General features: G+C 34.6%; 1 protein-coding gene across 2 annotated transcripts; it reads right to left on the bottom strand.

Moving 5' to 3' along the window:
- Window positions 1–338: 338 nt before the first annotated feature.
- TFPI2 (tissue factor pathway inhibitor 2) lies at window positions 339–21020 on the bottom strand. 2 transcript variants are annotated; one of them, XM_079150693.1, is made up of 5 exons: window positions 20802–21020; window positions 20414–20596; window positions 18649–18828; window positions 16917–17087; window positions 339–480 (listed from the first exon to the last, which is right to left on the bottom strand). In XM_079150693.1, exons 1-5 carry the CDS (start codon window positions 20887–20889, stop codon window positions 467–469), a joined length of 636 nt encoding a protein of 211 aa, XP_079006819.1. In that variant the 5' UTR covers window positions 20890–21020; the 3' UTR covers window positions 339–466. The 2 variants fall into 2 exon arrangements, with proteins under 2 accessions (XP_079006819.1, XP_079006818.1); XM_079150692.1 differs by lacking the exon at window positions 339–480 and adding an exon at window positions 15622–16565.
- Window positions 21021–21156: the final 136 nt, after the last annotated feature.

Below are 21156 nucleotides of genomic sequence, written 5' to 3'. Positions count from 1 at the left end.
GATTTAACCAGATTCTTTTCCTGAATCTACACATAAAAACAAAATAATGTGAGGATATTCATTGAAGAAAGAGAAGCTGGTATACTTTGAAAAGGTCATAAATTACATTGATATATATATATAATATAAATATAATATAAATATATTTATTTATAAATTATTATAATTTATAAATAAATATATTTATAATATAAATATAATATATATAATATAAATATATATATATTTCCAATCATTATCAGTGAAAGTAAGTAATAAGTCTCTATCCTTGGATAAATATGTCTCTATACATAAAAGAAGATTTGTTGATCCAAGAGCTGACACTCAGATACTTTTATTTCACACTATAATTAAGAGCAAAAATTTGCTAAAGATAAATAAGTTTAGAAGTTGACTTTGGCTGTTCTCTGCTTCTTTTAAAAATTCTTATATTAAGTCAGCCATGGCTGGAGCTGCACAACTGCAATCAATTTTGGTAAGCTGCAAAAGAGAAAAGAATAAGCAGATCAGAAACATGTAGACTGCCACAATTCCGTATTGTGATATTACACGTTGTTCTTCCATAGCAGTCAATCTTTTGCCCTGGTTCCTGTTCTTCACTCAATTTCTATGGAAAGACAACATAAGTTAAAACTGTTTACCTTGACTCTTTAACAATGCCCTGCTAAGAGACGCTGCATTGACTCCTTGCATATGAACAATCAGTGCCTCAATCCACAGACTCAGATGCGAAATTTCCAGCACAAAGCAGATTATTGACTAGGTTAATTCCAGTCCTTGATGGCTACCAACTCAGAATTGCAATGATTTTCACTTATAAGAGGGATATGTCAAACAGATCATTCCTTCCCCATTCAGTTGAAGGTAGTCACAGGTATTATTTGAATCCACTGTCATTTAATAACTACTTTACTATGAGCTGTTCAATTTCAAAAGTCATGGTAAAGGCATGTGGAATAGAGGAGGCGGCTATGGGGCTGGAGGAAGAGTGTGCATGAGAATAACCATCCTGCAGATATCAATTACAATCTCTGGACAAAGCATAAAACAGAACTTTTTTGACTCCCCCCCCATCATTAAACTTTATGAGAATAAGATTATACAGTTTGTGGCAGCCATGATAGATGCAAAGTAAGAGTGAACCCGTACACACACACACACACACACACACACACACAAATGAGGGAGCCATAAAGAGGAAAGCACAAACATGAGCATAAACCCAGAAAACTGACCCTGAGTCCTCTCTGAAGATTAGTGGGGATTCTAAAAAATGTGAGTGGAGATTTTAACTGCTGCCCTTCACAGGGGAGACAACATGGAACGCTGAGGACAAGGCACTTCTGACTAGAATAAAAAAACAACCTTCAGAGGAAGATAACAGAAAGTGGGGTCTCTATCATGCACATGGCTAATACTAAAACAACTGATTGTGCCCAACAGTTGGTGAGGATGCTACACAACTAGAACTCAAAGGTACTGTTTAATGTATTGTTAAGTGCAGCTACCCCTTTGTAAAACACAGTTTTGCAGTTTCCTAAAAAGTTAAATATACAACCACCATATGACCCAGCAGCTCTCTCTCTCTCTTTCTTCTTCACACACACACACACACACACACACACACACACACACGTGCATATAAAATTTGTCTGAGTGCCCTAGTTTTGTTATAATTCTCAAACTGGAAAGTCCCAAAAGTCTATCAACAAGTGAATGAATAAACAAATGTGGGTAGCTATAAAATGCAATAAAAAGAAAAACTACCACACAAAACATAGATACCAAAATAATTCTGTGTGAAAGAAGGCAAACAAGACAATATATTGTATGATTCCCTATATATAAAATATACTCATTCCATATATTGCTAGATAATTCAAATAATCCATTTTGGCAAAAGGAAGATTTGAAGTTCCTGGAGAAGTAGAATAGTAGATGAATGGATGGATTGTTACTAAGAACCAAAAGGAAAATGAAGTTGGGTATGGTTTTGAATGTGGTGGTAGTTTCATACACAAACATGTGCATGCTACATAAAACACCATAATTATGTGGAATTTATTGAAGCTCAATTACAGTTCAATAAAGGTGCAAATTATTACTAAACAGTAAAAATAGAGTAACCTGTGTTATATAAGAAAAGGAGCTATAAATGGAAACAAACCCCAATATAATCTAGATGTTGAGGTCAGAGACAAGAATTATATTCTCTAAAAACTGTAAAATAATAATTTTCAAGGGCATTTGTAAGACTGACTATACACTGTTATAAAAAGTCTTATGCCTGTAATCCCAGTGGCTTGGGAGGTTGAGACAGGAGGATCACAAATTCAAGGCCAGCCATAGCAAAATTAGTGAGACCCTAAGGAAATTAGTGAGAACGTGTCTCAAAATAAAAAAAAAACAAAAAGGGCTGGGGATGTAGCTCTGTGGTAAAGAGGACCTCCCCTGGGCTCTGTAACAACAACAAAAAAAATTTCAAAAGGTCTTAGTAAATATCTAAGATTGAATTTTTACAGAATACTCAGAAAAATTAAAATTAAATTAGAAATCAATAACAATAAAATATTTGTTGTTCTTAAATATATGGAAATTTAAAAGATGCCTTTATAAGCAAGCCATGAAACCAAGAGATAACACTCAGGGGAATTAGAAAATATATTAAATGAATAAAAATAATACATCAATATTTTGTGATGCAGCTAATACAGGATTTAGAGAGAAATTTATAGTCTTAAATGTTTATATTTGGAAAGCAGAAAGTTTTAAGATTGATTGTTTAATATTCCACAAGGTAGAAAAAATGAGCAAAGTAAGCCTAGAGTACATAAGGAAGGAAATATTAAATAAAAGGACAGGAACCAATTAAATAAAAAACAGAAGAACAATGGGTGAAACTAACCATGTCAAAATTAATTCATTGAGAACATTTATAAAATTGATAAACCCATATTAAGATTGATTTTAAAAACAAATGACCAATATCAGGAATTTGAAGGAGGAGAGCCCATAGACACTATGAAGATACTAAGAACACTGGAGAATCTTGTTCCAGGGCTTCTTATGACAGAATCCCACACTCTGCCTTACATTGTCCTTGTTGTGACCCCTCTTTGGTTTATCCCTGGGAGTGTGGCTATATTGGCCACTTCCTTTCATCCCTCCCATCTCAGCTGTGTTTTGCAATTGAGAGAAACTTACTCCTCCATAACATCTGAACCCATGACCTTGTGTGCCAAACACACTGATCAGAGGCGATTATGCTACTATGACATTAATTATACATAGCTCACTTATCTACAAAACGTGGTTTATGTATTTGGGGGTATGAGCCTCAGCATTGAGCAATCTGAATCTCTGTTTAATTATACTTGGCATTACTAAAAAGGAAAAGTTACTATTTTTTTTCTTTTTAACATCAGAAGAAATGTAAAATCATTTTGAAGGAACAAAGTTGATTTTTCCACCTAACAAATGTAGCTTTGCAATTTCTATAGAAAATCAAAGTATCTACTTGTAATCATCCACTATTCATAGTCTAGGAAAAATTTTAATAAGGAAAGGCAAAAATTACCATTATTATATGCTAACTTGTATTTCTTAACTCCTTTCCCCCTATATATCTTCATTCTGAAAGTAATAGACCTGGAACTCCATCGAATTTAAACTGATCTTTTCTCTCACTTTGTGATTGAAGGGCATGAATTTAGCATTTCCTGCTCCTGACTTTCTCCAGAAGAAAGAATGTTTGTAGTAGTTGATTTGTAAGTTTCACAGTGACCAAGTAATGTCTATACACAACTGTGGTCTTGGTTGTGATCAATCTCTAGATAAGAATGCAAACTGGGCAGGTAGAGGAAGCCACACTAGTAAGTTCTTGCTCATAATTAATAGCTATGGCAAACAAGCAATAATTAACACACTCTGGCAAAAATTAACTTCTGCTTTTTATTCCCAAGAAAGGAATATTTGGCCATTTATATAACTGTGTAATTACCACACATTAAAACTGATTTTTCAAGTCTTTTTTTTTTTTTTTTAACAAACCAGGGAGTCCAATCTGAAATAGAGGGAACTATAATATAAGCATATAAGGAAGTCTTGAAATGTGACTTTTTCCTGAAAATCTTTATTATTCATTCATCCAAAAATAGTTACTGATTGCCAAAAATTTATTAGGTATTATGCTAAACATTTAAAATCTACAAAGAAAAATAGAAACAATAAGAAAATTTTTTCTGAATACATCTAAAGTTACTGGTTTCAGCTAGGCTAACAACTTATTGTTTCAGGTACCATGTCAAGGGCAGTCTGTCATGAATCAAAAGTAAATGAAGGAGAATAATGGTCCAGAAAAGATGACATAGATCCATTTTCCCCTGCTCCTCCCCTGTAAGAACAAATAATCAAATCCATTATTTCTTTATCCACAAGGAACTTGCAGGGTAATTACAAAACTAAAAAATACAGTATTAGAAACAAATAACTCACTGGATGTATTCAATAATACAGTGGAGATGACTGAGCATATTATCAGTAAACTTGAAGACTGATGAAAAAGAATTTACCCAATCTAAAAAGCATGGAGAAAAAAGAATAAACAAAAACAAAAATCAGAGCCTAGAAACCATGCATGCAGTTCATAACAAAAGATAACTCTAATATCATTGGGATCTCAGAAGGAAAGGAGTAAGAGAGCCGGAAGAAAGAATATTTGATGAAATAATGAAAGCTCCCCAAACTGGAAAAAGCTACAGATTCAAGAAGTTAGGCAAACCAAAAACAGGCTAAACTCAAAGAAATCCATACTATCATAATCAAGTTATTAAAAGTAAAGACAAAGAAAATGTTATAAAAGCAGCTAGTGAAAAAAAATATGTCTATAGTGAACATCAATTTGCGTGATAAAGGACTGCTTATTTAAAATCATGGAGGCCAGAAGGAAGCAGGGTACTTTTCAAGTGCTGAAAGTAAAAGAACTTTCAACTGCATATTCTCTGTCCTGTAAAACTACCCTTCAATAATTAGACAGAAGATATAGCAGATGAAAGAATACTAAAAGAATCTTTTCTGTGAACAGACATACGTTTCAAGATTGTAAAAGCATGTAGTCAGACAGAAAGGAAATTTGTATAAAAGTGTATAAAATTTATAAACCTATAAAATTTATTTTAAAAAGTCTGTCCTAGCAGGAACAAAAGAGGAACAACAGAAAGGGGACAAATAGTATATATAATAGACCATAATACACATAAGTATGTAAATCACATGTGATGATTGAAACAAAAATTGTAAGACTATCTGATACTGAAGAACTTTATATTTAAAAGTGGGAAAAGTAAAGAGACATATTTAGAAATTGACTTTCCACACTTCACTTGAAGTGCTAAATGGCAAGGTAACTGCTATGAAAACTATACAAAAAGATATGTTCCAAAGAACCTTTAATAAAGCATAATGGAATCCTAAAAATGTTGAAATGTCCACAGGAAAGCAAGAAAAAAGAACCAAAACAAGAACAAACAAACAAATAACAAATAAGGTTGCAGTGTGTCAAAAATTACTGTAAAAGTATACGGTTGAAACACTGAGCAAGACAGGTCGATTTGTAAGGTGAGAAAAAAAAATGTCCTAACAATATACTGGTCATGGGAAACTCACCTTCAAAATTAATGACTTGAAAAGATAAATCATTTAAACATTAATTTTTTAAAGAGAAGGAATGGTTATATTAACATCCAATTAAAATAGACTTCAGAGCCAAGAAAACTGTAGAAGGAAAAAGGGATATTATATAGGCTACTAGGTAATAAAAGGACTGATCTACCAGAAATACACAATGATGCTAAATGTGTGCACATCAGACAAAAGACTCTTCAAATACATTAAAAAAAAAAAAAAAAAAAAGTGCAGCTGAAAAACAAAGAAATTCACTCTCACAGTTGGGAAATGTTCACCAAAATATCATATCCTGAACCATAAATACATTTAAAATAATTGAAATCATAAATAATTAATTGTATTATAGGAATTCTGTTTAAAATTTGAGTCAGACTAGCAAATCTTACCATTTCCCAAATGGTTACAAAAATATCTACAAATATACAGAAAAATAAAGCAACTGATAAAGGCACTGAAAACTGAAGAAAACTTAATAGAATGTGAAAGAAATTTGCACTAATTGAAAAACTATAGGAATTTATTAGAACACATAAAAACAATAGACTTATGTCTAATTGAATATATTCATTTAAAAACCTAATAAAGTGGACAAAGTTATAATAATCAAAGATAAAATATTGAGAAGTTCTTTTTCAAAAGAAAGTAATTTGAAAGAACTTCAGATTAGTTTAAAGGGAAAAACTGAGAAAACCTAAATAAATCAAGAGAGATAATAAAAGAGGCTAGCACAGAATTTTCTCTAAAAATAATATTAAGCTAAAATAGTTTAATGTGTGATTTATTAAAATTCTTCAAAAACCAAATAAATAACCCTTATATAATCCCAGAACATCACAAAAGGTGGAATATTTAAAGTATTTTTTTGTGTGTAGCAATATACTAATGAAAAAAATCTGATAGGGCACTAAAGAAAAAAAATTCAGATTATTGGCAAAAGTCCTTTAAAAATTAAAAAATTGCATTCAGCACTATATCAAAAGTTTTAATGTTCATATATGGATTATTTTCAGAATTTATAGATAAATCCATACTGAGTTATCAATTAGATAATTTATATCAAAAGGTCAAAAGTGAAAAAAGATCACATTTATATGCTAAAAATCTAACTAAATCCATTATCTATTTTTGATTTAAGTAAAATCCTCCTAGTAAATTAAATGATTATATTTCATTAATCTGAAAAATAATATTCAACTCAAGCCCATGGCCAACAGCACAATTAATTGTAAGACAAAAAGGTATGTTTGTAAGTGGGAGTAAACAAAAATCCATTTCTATCATGTGTCATTATTTCTAGAAATTTTAGCCAATACAAAAAGAAAAGTTTAGATATTGCTAATAAGGCCATACGATTACTATTTGCGAATTTATTACTCTTTCTGTGAAAAAAGTTAGTAATAATAATAATAGAATCAACTGAAATTGTACCCAGGAAATCTTTGGTGTTTTTCAGGTATCCTGTTCCTATAGACAGGCTCATGTGTGTTTCACTCCTTTCCTTACCTTTAAGACAGTAAGGAGAATTTATCTTTGAGGAAAACAGGTGGCCAAACCTGGAAAGGAGTAAGATGCATGGACAGTTAACGTCCTCAGAATGTTGGCCCTAATCCCACTAAAGAGAGAGTTTCATCAGCCTTTTATTTCCATAGGGTTTAACAAACAGAGTGGGATCCTGAGAAGTTAGTAGCACAGGTAGAGAACATGAATCCCAGAGGCTGTGATTAAACCAGAGACCCTTCAGAAGGTAGCCGTGAGGAAGAGGAGAAGGTGGATGTGTCTGAACTATGCACAGGCATCCTGGCTCCAACATACCAAGCAGCAGCACATGGATTCAGTATGAGCCTAAATTCTTTTGAAGGACCAATTTATCTGGACAAATAATTGAGCAAACAACTCCATTACGGCACAGAGATGTGAAACTCACAGAGGCAAGAAAGATTACTAAATAGAGCATCCTGTTGTGTAAAAAGATAAACAAGGTCAGGAGGGTTATCCTTCAAATATCTGGAGCTGGCATCTGTGACTGAAGACGTCTCCCAGCTTCCAGTAATCCTAAACTATCCAAGTGAAGCATAAAAATTCTCATAGATTGGTCCTGCACCTTCCATTGGACTTAATGGTGAAATCTAGAAAAATTTTGAGTATAATTTGCATTATTCATAATATTGACAAATTTCTTTCATTTTCTTTTTGGTGGTACTGGGGAATGAACTGAGGGGTTGCTCTATCATTGAGCTACAGCCCCAGAGCCCTTCTTCTTTTAATGAGACAGGGTTTCACTAAGTTGCTGAGCCTGACCTCAAACTGGCAAACCTACTGCCTCAACCTCCCAAGTTACTGGAATTCCAGGTAGGGTGCCATGGAACTCAGCCAATATTAAAATTTTTTACACTACAGATACTGACTTTTTGGAAATAAAAAATAGACATGCAAACCCAATTAATGGATGGTATTTCTTAACTGTAAAAATCAGATTCTATAGTTAACCTGAAAAACAAACGCAAATAGCTAAGAAATTACTTTTAAAGCACAATAAAACACTGTTACATTAATACAAAATTAGTATATAAGAAGGGCAAATACCTATCCTTGGTACTTAAATGTTTGTTTTAACATGTCTTAGCACAATTGATTTAATTTTGAAATATCCTGATTTAAATGATACTTTGGAGCATAATAGTTAATCTTAAGGTTAGACTAACCTTGATTATTAGTCATGAGAAATAGCACTTATATACAAATCTGGACTTAGAAGATACATTTTATTAGACAGCAATGTTGTCCAAAAGTGGTAAATTGTTTTGCTTGTTCACTTAAAACTGTAGACTACATTTGAAACAAATTTGCTTTTCTCATGTAATAATTAACCTGATTATATAACAGCTAATGAACTCAAGAAAAAAAAAGTCTGAGAACATATTCTTAAATTAAAAATTATAGGGGAGCAACTTCTCTAAGTAAAAATACAATGGATTTTACAAGTAAATTTTATGCTAAAAGATTAACTTTAAAATACAATAGAGAATATCAAATTGCCATGAGAATTGTAGTGCTATGATTCAGATGAAAAATTCCCAGGAGAGGATGCTAAGAACAAAAGGCATGCCTCTTCAGTATCAAATATCAAATGAGCTATCTACACAAAAAATGTAGATTAATAAAAGATTAACATTCATTTCAGTCTCGGAGGGGAGCATGTGGCCTCTAATGCAAAACTGTAGTTTAGGGTCATATCAATTTATGTCTTTGCTCAAGAATCTATTAGCATCAAATACTAGGTATGGTAAGGTTATTAATGCATATGGGTTAAGGAGCTCAGGTCTTGAAGACAGTGTTCTTGAACCAAGGAACATAGTAAGCCAAACCTGCACATAATGCTCCATGGGAACACTGGTCGTTACTGATCCAAGAAAATCCAAGACATTTTGTAAGGAAGAAAAAAATCAGACAACATTTATATTTGTTACTGTAAGAAAAAGAAAGTGAGACTCATTTTTAATTGAATTAAAATATTCCTAAAACACAACAGAAAAAATTTTTGATGCAACACTTAAATATAAAGTCTAACACTCAACAGTAATGACAAAGGTATGTGCATTCAGGTATACACATGTGGTCTCTAAATAAAAAATCACACCAACATATATGTTACATATATATCCCATTGAAAGCAATATCCTCTCTTCTCAATAGCACATGAAAATTGAAATTATATTGTCTTAAAGAAAATCTGAATAACTCCCATAATAGAGAAATAATGTAAAAAAACTTGACAGTTAAAAATTATAACAGTAGGAAAAACATAATTATAAAAGTTGCCTTTCATCACAAATATACCTAACAATTCATTCAAAACAAATTAAAGATGTAAACATAAGACCTGAAACTATGAAGTTCCTATGAAAAATTGGTACTGGCCTCAGCAAAGATTTCTTGGATGTCACAACAGAAGCTCTGGTAACGAAAGTAAAAATAAAGAAGGAGACAACATCAGAATAAAAAGCTTCTGCATGGCAAAGGAAACAACAAATGAAAAGACATCCTATGGGTTGAGAGAAAATATTTGTGAGTCACATATCTGATGGGATTTAGTATCCAAAATATCTAATGAACTCACTCAATGCAACAGCAAAAATAATAGGCAAAAGACCTGAAAAATATTTTCAAAAAAGACATAAAAACAGCCAACAAGTACATGAAAAGATGCTAGGACGAATCACTCATATCAGGGGATTGCCAACCAAAACCACAAAGAAATATCACCGTACCCCCATTAGAATGACTGTCACTTAAAAGTCAAAAGATAATAAGTGATGAGGAGGGCATAAAGAAAAGGGAACACGAGTACTGCACAGAAATATAATTTGGTACACCATTATGCAGAGCAGTACATAGGTTCAAATTTTTGAAAATATAACTACTATGTATAATCCAGTGATCCTCTTCTGGGATTTTTTCCCAAAGAAAATCAAAGCAATACCTCAAAAACATATTTGTATTCCCTTGTTCACTGCAGCATTATTCACTATAGCCAAGAAAAGGAGACAATCTGAGTGTTTACCAACTTAGGACACAAGTTTGGTATATATACACACACAAACACATATATATATACACACACACACACATATGTGTATATATGTATATATTTATATATACATTTATATATACATATATATATATTCAGTCAAGATATCATCTGCCTTTAAAATGGCGATACTGTAATTTGCAGCAACATGGATGGTCCTGAAGACATGCTAAGTAAATGAGGAAGACACAGAAAGAAAAATACTATTATGATCACACATGTGGAAACCAAAGAGAGAGAGAGAGAATGGTGGTTACCAGGAACAGGGAGGAAGAGGAATTGGGGAGATGTTGGTAAAAGGTTACATACTTGCAGTTAGGTAGAATAAACAGGTCTAGAGATCTTATGTTCAGCTGGAGAATTATAGTTAATATTGTATATTGAAAATTTACTGAGAGTTGAATTTAGGTGCTCTTACCTGAAAAAATAATAGGTATAAGAGGTAATGGGTATATTTAAGTGTATATCTATAGTAATCTTTGTATCATGTTGATCAAAACATTATGTTGTACACCTTAAATTTAAACCAAAAATGTTTAACCCTAGCAGTAATTTTAGAAATATCAATTAACTAATGTAAAAATACCATATTGTCCTAACAAAGAAGTGATTTCTTCTTATTTTCATACATTTTTAATTGAGGATATTGATAAGACTGTTATGCAATTTTTCAATATATACCGAGAGCATTAAAGTGCTTTTTCACTCCTTGGCTAGGTTATTTCTACTTCAAGAAAACTAAAGTGTGGTTATTAATAATATGAGAGTGAACTTCTAGATGTTTTTTATTTTATTTTCTATATAATATAGAGAAAATATAATAATGTACTTTAAAATGAAAATAACCATCAATTTTACACGAAAAACTTAGATATCTTAACAACACAACTTCTAGGAAAATAATTAAATACTGTTTTAGTGCACCTAGGAAGCTGCACTAGGTTGAGCCAAGCTGTTAGGATAAGTGATTAAACCTGCTTAAGAAGGTCAAGGAATGCATTGTCAACAGGAAGATTCACTTTGTCAAATATTTGTTAGGAGGGAAGATTTCTTTTTTCCAAAGGAAAAAAAAAATTTTTTTGGTAAAGTGTAAAACAATATTCCTCAAAGGACCTTGCAAGTGTACATCCTAATCTTCTGGAGTCATTGTTTACAGTGAAACATGTTTGAGCACCATCTCAAACCCACTAAATCAAAACCCCTGGGCACAGAGAATAGGGTAGGAGTGTGTTATATACCTGGCTCCTCACATGGCTCTTATGCACAAAAGTTGAGAACCACATTATAGAAAGGTAAAGTAGTATGACATGCTTTGGAAACCACAGATAAGTTCAAGTCGTTGAACTCCAAATTACAGATGGGTTACCGGTGATGATCAAATAGGGGAAGATGGACCTGGAGAGAACTGTCATGGACCACTCATCAGAAGGCTCATATGACATGCTAGAGGCTTGGAGACTAACATAAAGATTTACTAGAAAACCACCAATAAATTTTAAGCAAACAAGTTACCTGAGATTTTTTTCCCCAGAAGAGTACCTGAGCAGACACAGGCAGGAAATAAAACTGGGTAATGTTTTAATTTTCCTGGCATAAGATAAGATTAGAACAGACTTAAATACATATGTTAGGTGAATAATTGGATATGTAGGTCAAGAGGAAAGAAGTAGTTTTGGACAATTCTTATCCCTATGTTTGCTTGCCTCTAAGTATATAATAATATATAGATAGATATTTTAAAAGTTACAACTCTGCCTTTCCCCTCTTTTATTTTTTTTCCAAGATCTATATTTTACTAGAAACATTAACTTGTAAAGATGAGTTCCTAGCTTGGTGTGGTGGTGAATGTCTGTTATCTCAGCTACTATGGAGGCTGAGGTAGAACTATGAGTTTAAGTCCAGCCTTGACAACTCAGTGAGTGTCTCAAAATAAAATTAAAAGGACTGGGGGTGCAGCTCAGTGGTAGAGTACTTCCCTAGCATAAGTTCAATCCCCAGTAACACAAATAAAACAAAACCAAAAACTGAGTTCCTGCCACCATAATGCAGTCCACAAGATCATAAGGGTCCAAAGAAGGACCAATATACATCCTTCTAATGATTTTGTTTTAGGTCCATTCCCAAGGATCGCTATAGAGCTTTCAGCTGAAATTTCTACAGCCCCTGTACCATAGAGAAACAGACACTGTGAAGGATTTTCCTTAGTGGGTAAAACTAAAGGTTTATAAGACTTAGTGGAGACAAGATGTACACTTGAGTGTGGAAGGCCCCATTACAGTTTCCATGATTGAATGTTGTGACAATTTGTGTGTTTAAGAGAGACATGAAAAGACTGTTTTCTTATTAAAAGCCACCCCATCCCCCCATTCTTGCTTTTAAAAATCTTTTTGTGTCAATGAATGAGAAAGACATTCTTTTTAATCAAGCTGTCTGGCAAAACCACAGTAGTTGGGTTGTGTTCATGCTGACTGTGGTGAGAAGGAATTTCCTTTTGACTACAGCACATTCTATGATTACTTTATATATTCTTTTTTCCCCCTTATGTTAAAAATTATTCTTTAATTATATTGATAAATAATGATTGTATATATTTATGGAGTACAATGTGATGTCTGGTATATATTTAATGAAATGGTAGAGGGTCTGGGCATTTGAGAATTTGTGTGAAGGATCTCCTTCCCACCCATACTGAATAGACAGGTGAGTTATGTTCATGATCCCCTAAGGGCTGTGGCTGCAGAGGAACTACAGGCAACAATAGCAAATTAAGGTTCTTTTTGGAGACTGAAGAAGCCCCTAGAATAGTCTGCAACTGCAAAGCACACAAGAAATCTACTATAATTTTGCTCAAAACCCACCAAAAACAGTAATAAACCCAGGCCTTATTCAACCAAAACCTTTCAATGGCATGCTGCTTTTTGTTGCTCTTAAGTCACATATTCTATGAAAGCACTACCTCCCCTCCTTGCCTTTTTAAAAGTTTTAGAATGAATTCTTGGAGAAACCTGGATATTTGTCCTGTACATACCATTGTAGAGTTGGCCGAGTCTTTTCCCCTGACTTCTTATAAGTTGCTCCTGTATCTCCAATATTTCCTGATAATCTGGAAATACAACTGTAAGATCTAGAGGTTTGACTAACTCTAGTCTCATTTTTTTTCTTTCTGCAAGAATATCTTGTGGAGGGTTTGCACCTAGTGCACCAATATCAGGAGGCAGATAATGTCTGTCAACACACTTTTATGGATGTTAAAATTATCTGTTGATTAAAATAGTTGTTTGATCCCCATAATACTGTTTCCCACCAGCCTTCTACGCAAAAGTTTCAGCACCCTCTGATAATTTTCAACTAGACTCATGCTTTCATGAGGGCTATCTTCTAACATCTTAATGCATATATTAGGTGGAATTCTATGAATAACTTTCCCTAATATATTATTTAGTATCTCTGTGGTATATTTTTTAAAACATAAACTAAAAAAGAATAAATGCTTTATTGTTAATTCAGTTGTTTTCAAAGTAATGAGAAAATGCCCTAAAAAGCTTACAAGTTATCAAAAGAGCATCTTTTTATTTATTTATTGTTTATTTTTGGTACTGGGGATTTAACCCAGGGGCACTTTACCACTGAGCCACAACCCCAGCCCTTTTTAATATTTTATCTAGGGACAGGGTCTCACTGAGTTGCTTAGGGCCTCAGTAAGTTGCTGAGGCTGACTTTCAATTCTCGATTGTCCTGCCACAGCCTCCCAAATTGCTGGGATTACATGCATGGGCCACCGTGCCCAGGACCAAGAAAGCTTTCTATGTGTGCACATGTGCTCACATGTGTATGTAATTATGAACTCATGGAGTTTTATATATTTATGTTTTTGTCTACGTGTATTGAGGTCATTATTTTGTTGTTCATATAGTCTCCTTTTAAGTCAGGGGAAGCTACATAATTCATTATTCATTAGTGTCCTGTTAGTGACACAATTCATTAGCTTTTGACAACTTCCCTGATTTTTGGAGTACTACAGCCCTATATTTTTGGACCAGACCTGTAATGAGAGAGTTCTAATAGCTCTGGTTATCTTCACTGAGATATAATATAGGGAGACTGAACTCTGGATGGTAGGTATATACTTGCTGCTATCAGTATGTCAATACTTTAAGACTTTTCAATAGAAGGATGGGGAAATTTTTCTTTAAAGAGAAAAAAATATGTTTGTACCATTATTCTTAATTTTTTTAAGTTAAATGTTTTTACAGTTTAATTTTTTAATCTTTTCTCTTAAAACTAGAAACTATGACTTACAAAGAAAATACTTGTTTTCTATAAAATATATAGATAATATTCTATTCATAATAAATTAAAAGTAACAGTGGCAGTATTACCACTAATCACAATAGGATTTCTTCAGAAGTTTTGACCCTTAGGTTATATACCCCAAAAGATATATGGTCAAAAAAATGTTTTTGAAAGAAAATAAGTATATATACCCTTTGTGTAGTTATGCCACTATTTGATATAAGATTTGAATGCATTGTTTTGGTTTGTTTTCAATGTTTAAAGAAATGCTTTTTTATTTTTAAATTTAATTTATTTAAATTATGTAAAATATTTATGTAGTTCAAGATAAAAATTAGAGAAGGGATATTCACAGAAATTTTTATATATCTGTCCAATCCTGTCCTCTCCCTTCCCATACAGATAGCCATTTTTAATATTTTTAGATCTTCTGTGATGCTTATATGTATGTATACATGTGTGCTTATTCACACTGGGGTTTTGTTGTTGTTGTTGTTGTTGTTATTGTTTTTTGGTTTTTTGGTACCAGGATTGAACCCAGGGGTGCTTAACCACTGAACCACATTCCCAGCACTTCTTATATTTTATGTAGAGATAGGGTCTCGTTGAGTTGCTTAGGGCCTTTCTAATTTGCTGAGACTGGCTTTGAACTAGCAATCCTTCTGCCTCAGTTTCCTGAGCCACTGGGATTACAGGGTATGCACTACTGTACTCAGCTTATTCATATTGTTTAGGCCCTATTTTTAAAATATATTCTTGGGGTCAGATGTTATCTATAGGTAAATATTTGTTCATTACTCCTCCATAATTTTTTCAAATAGATGAGTATCTAGTTTGTTTCCAGTTTTCAGTATCAACCACCATACTCAGGCATAGACTTTTCTTAAAACTAATATGCAGACAGGTTTTCAAAAGAGATATTGCTCAAGCAAAGGGCAAATGCAATTGCAATTTTGCTAAATAAGGGACATAATTTTAAATATTTTAATTTTGCCAAGAAAACATAGGAATTTTAAAAATTTATTACAGAGAAAGTAAAAAACTCATTTTATTGATCCTATTTATAAGAAACAATTTATTGGTAGAATTTAAATTATTAAATCATGCATGATTTTTGGTATAATAGAAACACAAACAGTACAAAAATTTTAACAACTTTAGTGGTCTGCCACCCATTTTGTCTTAGGAAATAATGTAACAACAGGATAACTTTTTAAGACCACCTATCTATATGTATACACACATATATATGTAATTGAGGACAGAAAGAGACAGACAACTATGGAAAAAGAGATACAGAGACATAATTTCCCCAGGAGAATATTTCTGATTTTAATAATTTGACTAGCTTTTTAATTCATTAAAAAGTTATTATATTATCTTTTAAATAAATTCCCTTACTCAATACACTGCAATCTGCCACAATAGAAATGGGAATACCATTAGTAGGGTCTAGTTAACATGATTTGGGATAATTTTTAAAGTGTTGGTAAATCTGCAATTTTATCTCCTTGGATTTAATATACAACCCAACATTTTAAGTTCATAATGAAATAAAAGTATTTGCCAGTTCTTTTTATGCTCACCTATTTTCAAAATACATGATTCTCATGCTACTTCAGTTACTATAATCTTCTGAAATTAGGACTAGCAACCCCAAGAACTGGGTGAGTCATTTGTTTTTCTATCTTTTGCACTGTAAGAATTCAATCTCACAAATAGGTGAACAGTAAATTAAAAATAGATTAGCATTTGAATTGCAGCAAGTTGTGTATAAAGAAGTAACTTGATTGATACAAGGTCAATGAAAACTGTGATTGAATCACTAATGATTAGTTTCCTTATGCTTCCGTATTTTTCTTCAGATATAACCATAAAGACAATAATCATTCGCATGATGACATACAAGAAAATGCTTAAAATTGCTTCCTCTTAATTTTCAGGCCTCTATTGGCAAAGCGAAGCCTTGGCCTCTTCTTTTTCTTCCCTTTCTTCGATGCTAAAGTCAATAAAATAACAATCAACACCATATGTCTCTAGTCTGTGGGCTCATTTTAAATCACCTTTCCCAATGCTTCAAAGCTCACCTCATCTTATGTTTACTGATGATAAATTTAGTTAAGTTCTTTATATACTCAGCTTATAACCTTCTTCCTTTAAAAATACTAGTATACAGCTACTGTCCAATTTAAGCATTCGGACAAAATGGATCAGCACATAAGTGCTATTTATATAGAAATGGTCAAGAAATGGCAATTTGTTATTAGTAAAATGGATACATAAAATATAATTTTGCTTATGAATTATTTATAAAGTTTATTTAAAAACTGAGTAAGAAAAAATTCACTACCTTTTGCACAAACACGTGTGCAATCCTTCATGTTAACAAAGTTATTGTCATTCCCTCCACAGCCACTATAGGTGAAGGCCACGCAAGCTTTGTATCTTGTATTAAAATAATAGCGAGTCACATTAGCAGAGCACAGACCCTCATCTTTTGGGCTGTAGCAAAATATTGGACCTTTATGGAAAAGAAAATAAAATTAGAAATGTTCAAATACAAAAATTAATAAAAAGTGATGACTGCTGAAGTAATCTAATCCCAAAGAGGCTTCATTCTGAATCCAAAATATCATATTAAACCATTTGAGAAGATATGTCTCAAATTACAGGTAAACTCGAGTGCCATATTTTGCTAATCCCAAATTTTTATAAACTGACAGAATTCCTTCTGAATGTTTGTCCAGAATTCCTTCTGAATGTATGTTCTGAAATGTATGTTTTATCCTTTAAAGTAAAAAGAAATTAAACCCCTAAACCAGACATGGTCAAGTAGAAAATCCCCTAAGTTTCAAGGAACAATACATAACATACTTTGGTGAACTTTCTTGTGTTGACAGTTTTATTTTAAATGTTTTCATCAGCTCCCCTTCCTTTACTAATCAAGATATTATATATATATGTGTGTGTGTGTATATATATATATATATAATTTATATATATGATATATCTTCCCAAATTACCAACCGACATCTACACAAATGACTTAAGAGAACATCAGCAGCAACCATTTCCCCCTTTTGCATATTTAACACACTATAGCTAGAACTTTATCAAATTCTCTGCCAAAGCATAATTTCTTGATGGCTCAATGTTTTTAATTTATATATCTCTGGTGTATCTAGGAGAAATGCATACATCATCTCTTTCCACAAATATTAAAATACTTACCAAGTAACCTAGGAGTTCAAGGATGGGGATGTGGGAGGTAAGAAACAGAAAAAAGGGTAGAGAACTCTTTGTGCTGCAGATTTGTAATTCCTAAAGAATAGAGAAATCTAACCAAATCTTGTCTGTATACATTCTGCTGTCTCATACACAAACCTGATTCCACACAAAGCTAACGTCATGCTATTCGTTAATGAATACTATAATTTTTATATGTAAAATGAGATGAGAAGTGCAGGTATTAGAATATTGGATATTACTTAAACAAAATGCTTGAAAAATAAAATGTTTCAGATTTCATATTTCTCTGAATTTTGGACTATTTTCACATGCATAATAAGTTATCTTGGGGAGGGGACCCAAGTACAAACCTGAAATTCACTTCTGTTTCATATATGCCCTATATGAATAGCCTAAAGGTAATTTTATATATTTTATTTAGAGTGTCTGTTTTTTGAAGTCAATCCATCACAGGAGGTCAGATGCAGAATTTTCCACTTATGACAATATGACAGTGCTCAAAAAGTTTCCTATTATGAAGCATTTAGAATTTCAGAGTTTCAGATTAGACATGCTCAATCAGTGGTTCTAAAGAGACAACACGGAAAAGGAAGCAAAAATTTGAATAATGGCTCTATCATTATCATTTATCAGCCCTGAGAACTTGGCAAGTCATTAACTTCTAGCTTACAAACTCTCAAAAGTAAAAAAAAAAAAAAAAGACAAATAAAACATTCTTAAGAATGATATTATATTATATATGAAATCACCAGGACCCAAACCATTATTGATTTTTTCATCCAAAAGTCTTGATAGAAAAATGAAATAGAAATACCATAAAAAATAGTACGTACTTTTCTTTGGTGCACAGAAGTCCATACAAGAAGCTTCATCAGAGAACTGGTTCTCATTACGGTTACACCCACCAGACATGAATTTTTCACATGTCATGGTCATTAGATTGAAGAAATACATTTCTCTGGGCTCCTCACATATATTCTCATTGACTTCCAACCGGCAAATGTGGGGAACTTCTAGAGAAAAAAAGCCAATAAAACAATGTTGGTTAAAAGTAGTTTTCTTGGGGCTGAGGATGCTGCTCTGTGTTGGAGTGCTTATCCACCATGCACAAGACCCTGGGTTCACCTCCAGTGAAGCAAAAACAATCAAAACTTTACTGTGATTTCAGAAACAAATGGAGGAAAAGTAATCATATTAGCCCTGGAAAAGTAAATTCCCAGAAGACTGCCCCTTAATCTGGTGATTTGACTTGTTTTAAACCGCAATATATTCAAATTTGACTCAGTTGTGATGTATCTTTCAAGTTCAGAGTAAAGACTCCCTGTTGTTTCTCCATATAAAGTTAATCAAATCATGTTTATATGAATACCCCCATTAAAGGCAAAACCCTGATACAACCCTTAAGAGTTATAATAAAAACAAAAGAAGTAAAATTGAACAAAGCTTTGTTAATCACCATATTCCCTACACTAACTCAAGACAAGTTTAGGTATCAGGACAAAAAGTTACATAATGAGCTAAATCACACTTTAATAGTGAAATCCACTGCTGAGTCCCCGTCACAGTGTCACATGCCTGTAATCCCAGCGGCTCTGGAGGTTGAGGCAGATCTTGAGTTCAAAGCCAGCCTCAGCAAAATCAAGGCGCTAAGCAACTCAGTGAGACCTTGTCTCTAAATAAAATACAAAACAAGGCTGGGGATGTGACTCAGTGGTCGAGTACTCCTGAGTTCAATTCCCGGTACCCCCCCCCCCCCAAAAAAAAAAATCCACTGCTGGCTTGGGTGGTACATGCCTGTAATCCCAGCGGCTTGGAAGGCTGAGGCAGGAGGCTAACAAATTCAAAGCCAACCTCAGCAATTTAGCAAGGCCCTAAGCAATTAAGTGAGACTCCGTCTCTAAATAAAACATAAAAGGGTTGGGGATGTGGCTCAGTGGTTAACCGCCTCTGTGTTCAATTCCTAGAACCAAAACAAAAAATTTAAAAAACACAAAGTATTTTAGATTGATGGATAATTCTCAAGGAGAGAAAAAACTGTAGGTTTGGAACTATGATAAATATAAAGAAGCACTTATGTTGCACTTCTGGGGTTCCCTCACTCCACAAAAATTTCTTTCATACTCCCCTTTTGTTTTTGGTACCAGGGATTGAAGCTAGGGGTGCTTCACCACTGAGTCACATGCCCAGCCTTTTTATTTTTTATTTTGAAACAGGATCTCGCTACATCTCCGAGGCTGGCTTTGAATCTGTCATCCTCCTGCCTCAGCCTCCTCCGCAGCCGTTGAGATTACAGGCATGCGCGCCACAGTGACCGGTTTATTCCCTCGAATTTTTATGGCCCCTGTTGAACTAACCTCTTTCCCAGAGTCCACCGAGGCACTGAATCGTGATGTCAGTTAGGTGAGGGAAACTGTATTCGTGGTGGTAGATTTGGGATCACTTACGGGAAACTAAAAGCCAGTGGGGTTTGCTTAACATCTGAGAAAACTTCGGGCCAACATTCGCTGTGAGAAAACGAGATCTGGCCAAGTTCGCTACATTCCTACCCGCCCTGGGGTGCGGGCGGGAGAGGCGAGCCGGAGTGCTAGGAGCACTTACTCTCGATCCTCCAGCAAGCTTCGTCGCAGGCCGCCCAAGTTTCGAAGTTGTTGGCGTTACCCTTGCAGCCCCCATAGATGAACTGGCGGCAGCTCTGCGTGTGCCTGTCGTAGTAGTAGCTGGGGATTCGGGCCCTACAGGGCCCTTCCTCGGGGGGCAGGAGGCAGATCTCCGCGTTATTTCCTACGGGAGGGGCAGAAGGAGGGCAAAAGAGAGGGGAGGGAGTCAGACTCCGCTCCTGGGAGGCCGAGGCTTCCCGGGGAGTTCTGTCCCAGCAACTGTGAACTGGGGCGCGACGCGGGGGCTTGGGGACAGCCGGGCGGAGAGAGCGGGCCCAAAGGTCCAGGATGGCGGGCGCCAAGAACGGCTCCTGGACCGGGCCGGATACCTATGTGCGCCTGACCCAGGCGGCCGGGCACGGCCCCGATCAGGAGCAGCGGCAGAAACATCAGCGCCAGGCGGCGAACAGTATCCATGGTGCCGGGTCCGAGCGAACCACGGGACGACGCGTCCCAGGAGAGCGCAGGCGGGACCAAGGTGCGCAGCGTCCCACCGTCTGGCAGCGGGTGCCGTTTTTATGCCGGGCGAGCGTCCGACCGACCCCCCAGGGGCGGAGCGCGCATGTGCGGAGCCGCGAGGGGCCGCTGACTCACGCGGCGGGGCTGTGACCCACCCCCAGCCCGGAGCTGCCAAGTGTGGCTTGGGGAGAGGAATTCCCCACCGAGTTGAAAAGTTCAACCTGT

Source organism: Sciurus vulgaris (genome assembly GCF_902686455.1).
Source record: "Sciurus vulgaris genome assembly, chromosome: 8".
Taxonomy (NCBI): domain Eukaryota; kingdom Metazoa; phylum Chordata; class Mammalia; order Rodentia; family Sciuridae; genus Sciurus; species Sciurus vulgaris.
This window is presented reverse-complemented; position numbering and strand designations above follow the sequence as displayed.

Bases quoted from the DNA above. Each gene is read 5' to 3' on its own strand.
- TFPI2 (XM_079150692.1), bottom strand. From the start codon at position 20,889: ATGGATACTGTTCGCCGCCTGGCGCTGATGTTTCTGCCGCTGCTCCTG. The intron at 18,829-20,413 runs GTAAGTGCTCCT...TTTTTTCTCTAG, and splicing joins AGCTTGCTGGAGGATCGAGA to AAGTTCCCCACATTTGCCGG. The intron at 16,566-16,916 runs GTAGTGAATTTT...TATTGACTTTAG, and splicing joins CACACGTGTTTGTGCAAAAG to CATCGAAGAAAGGGAAGAAA.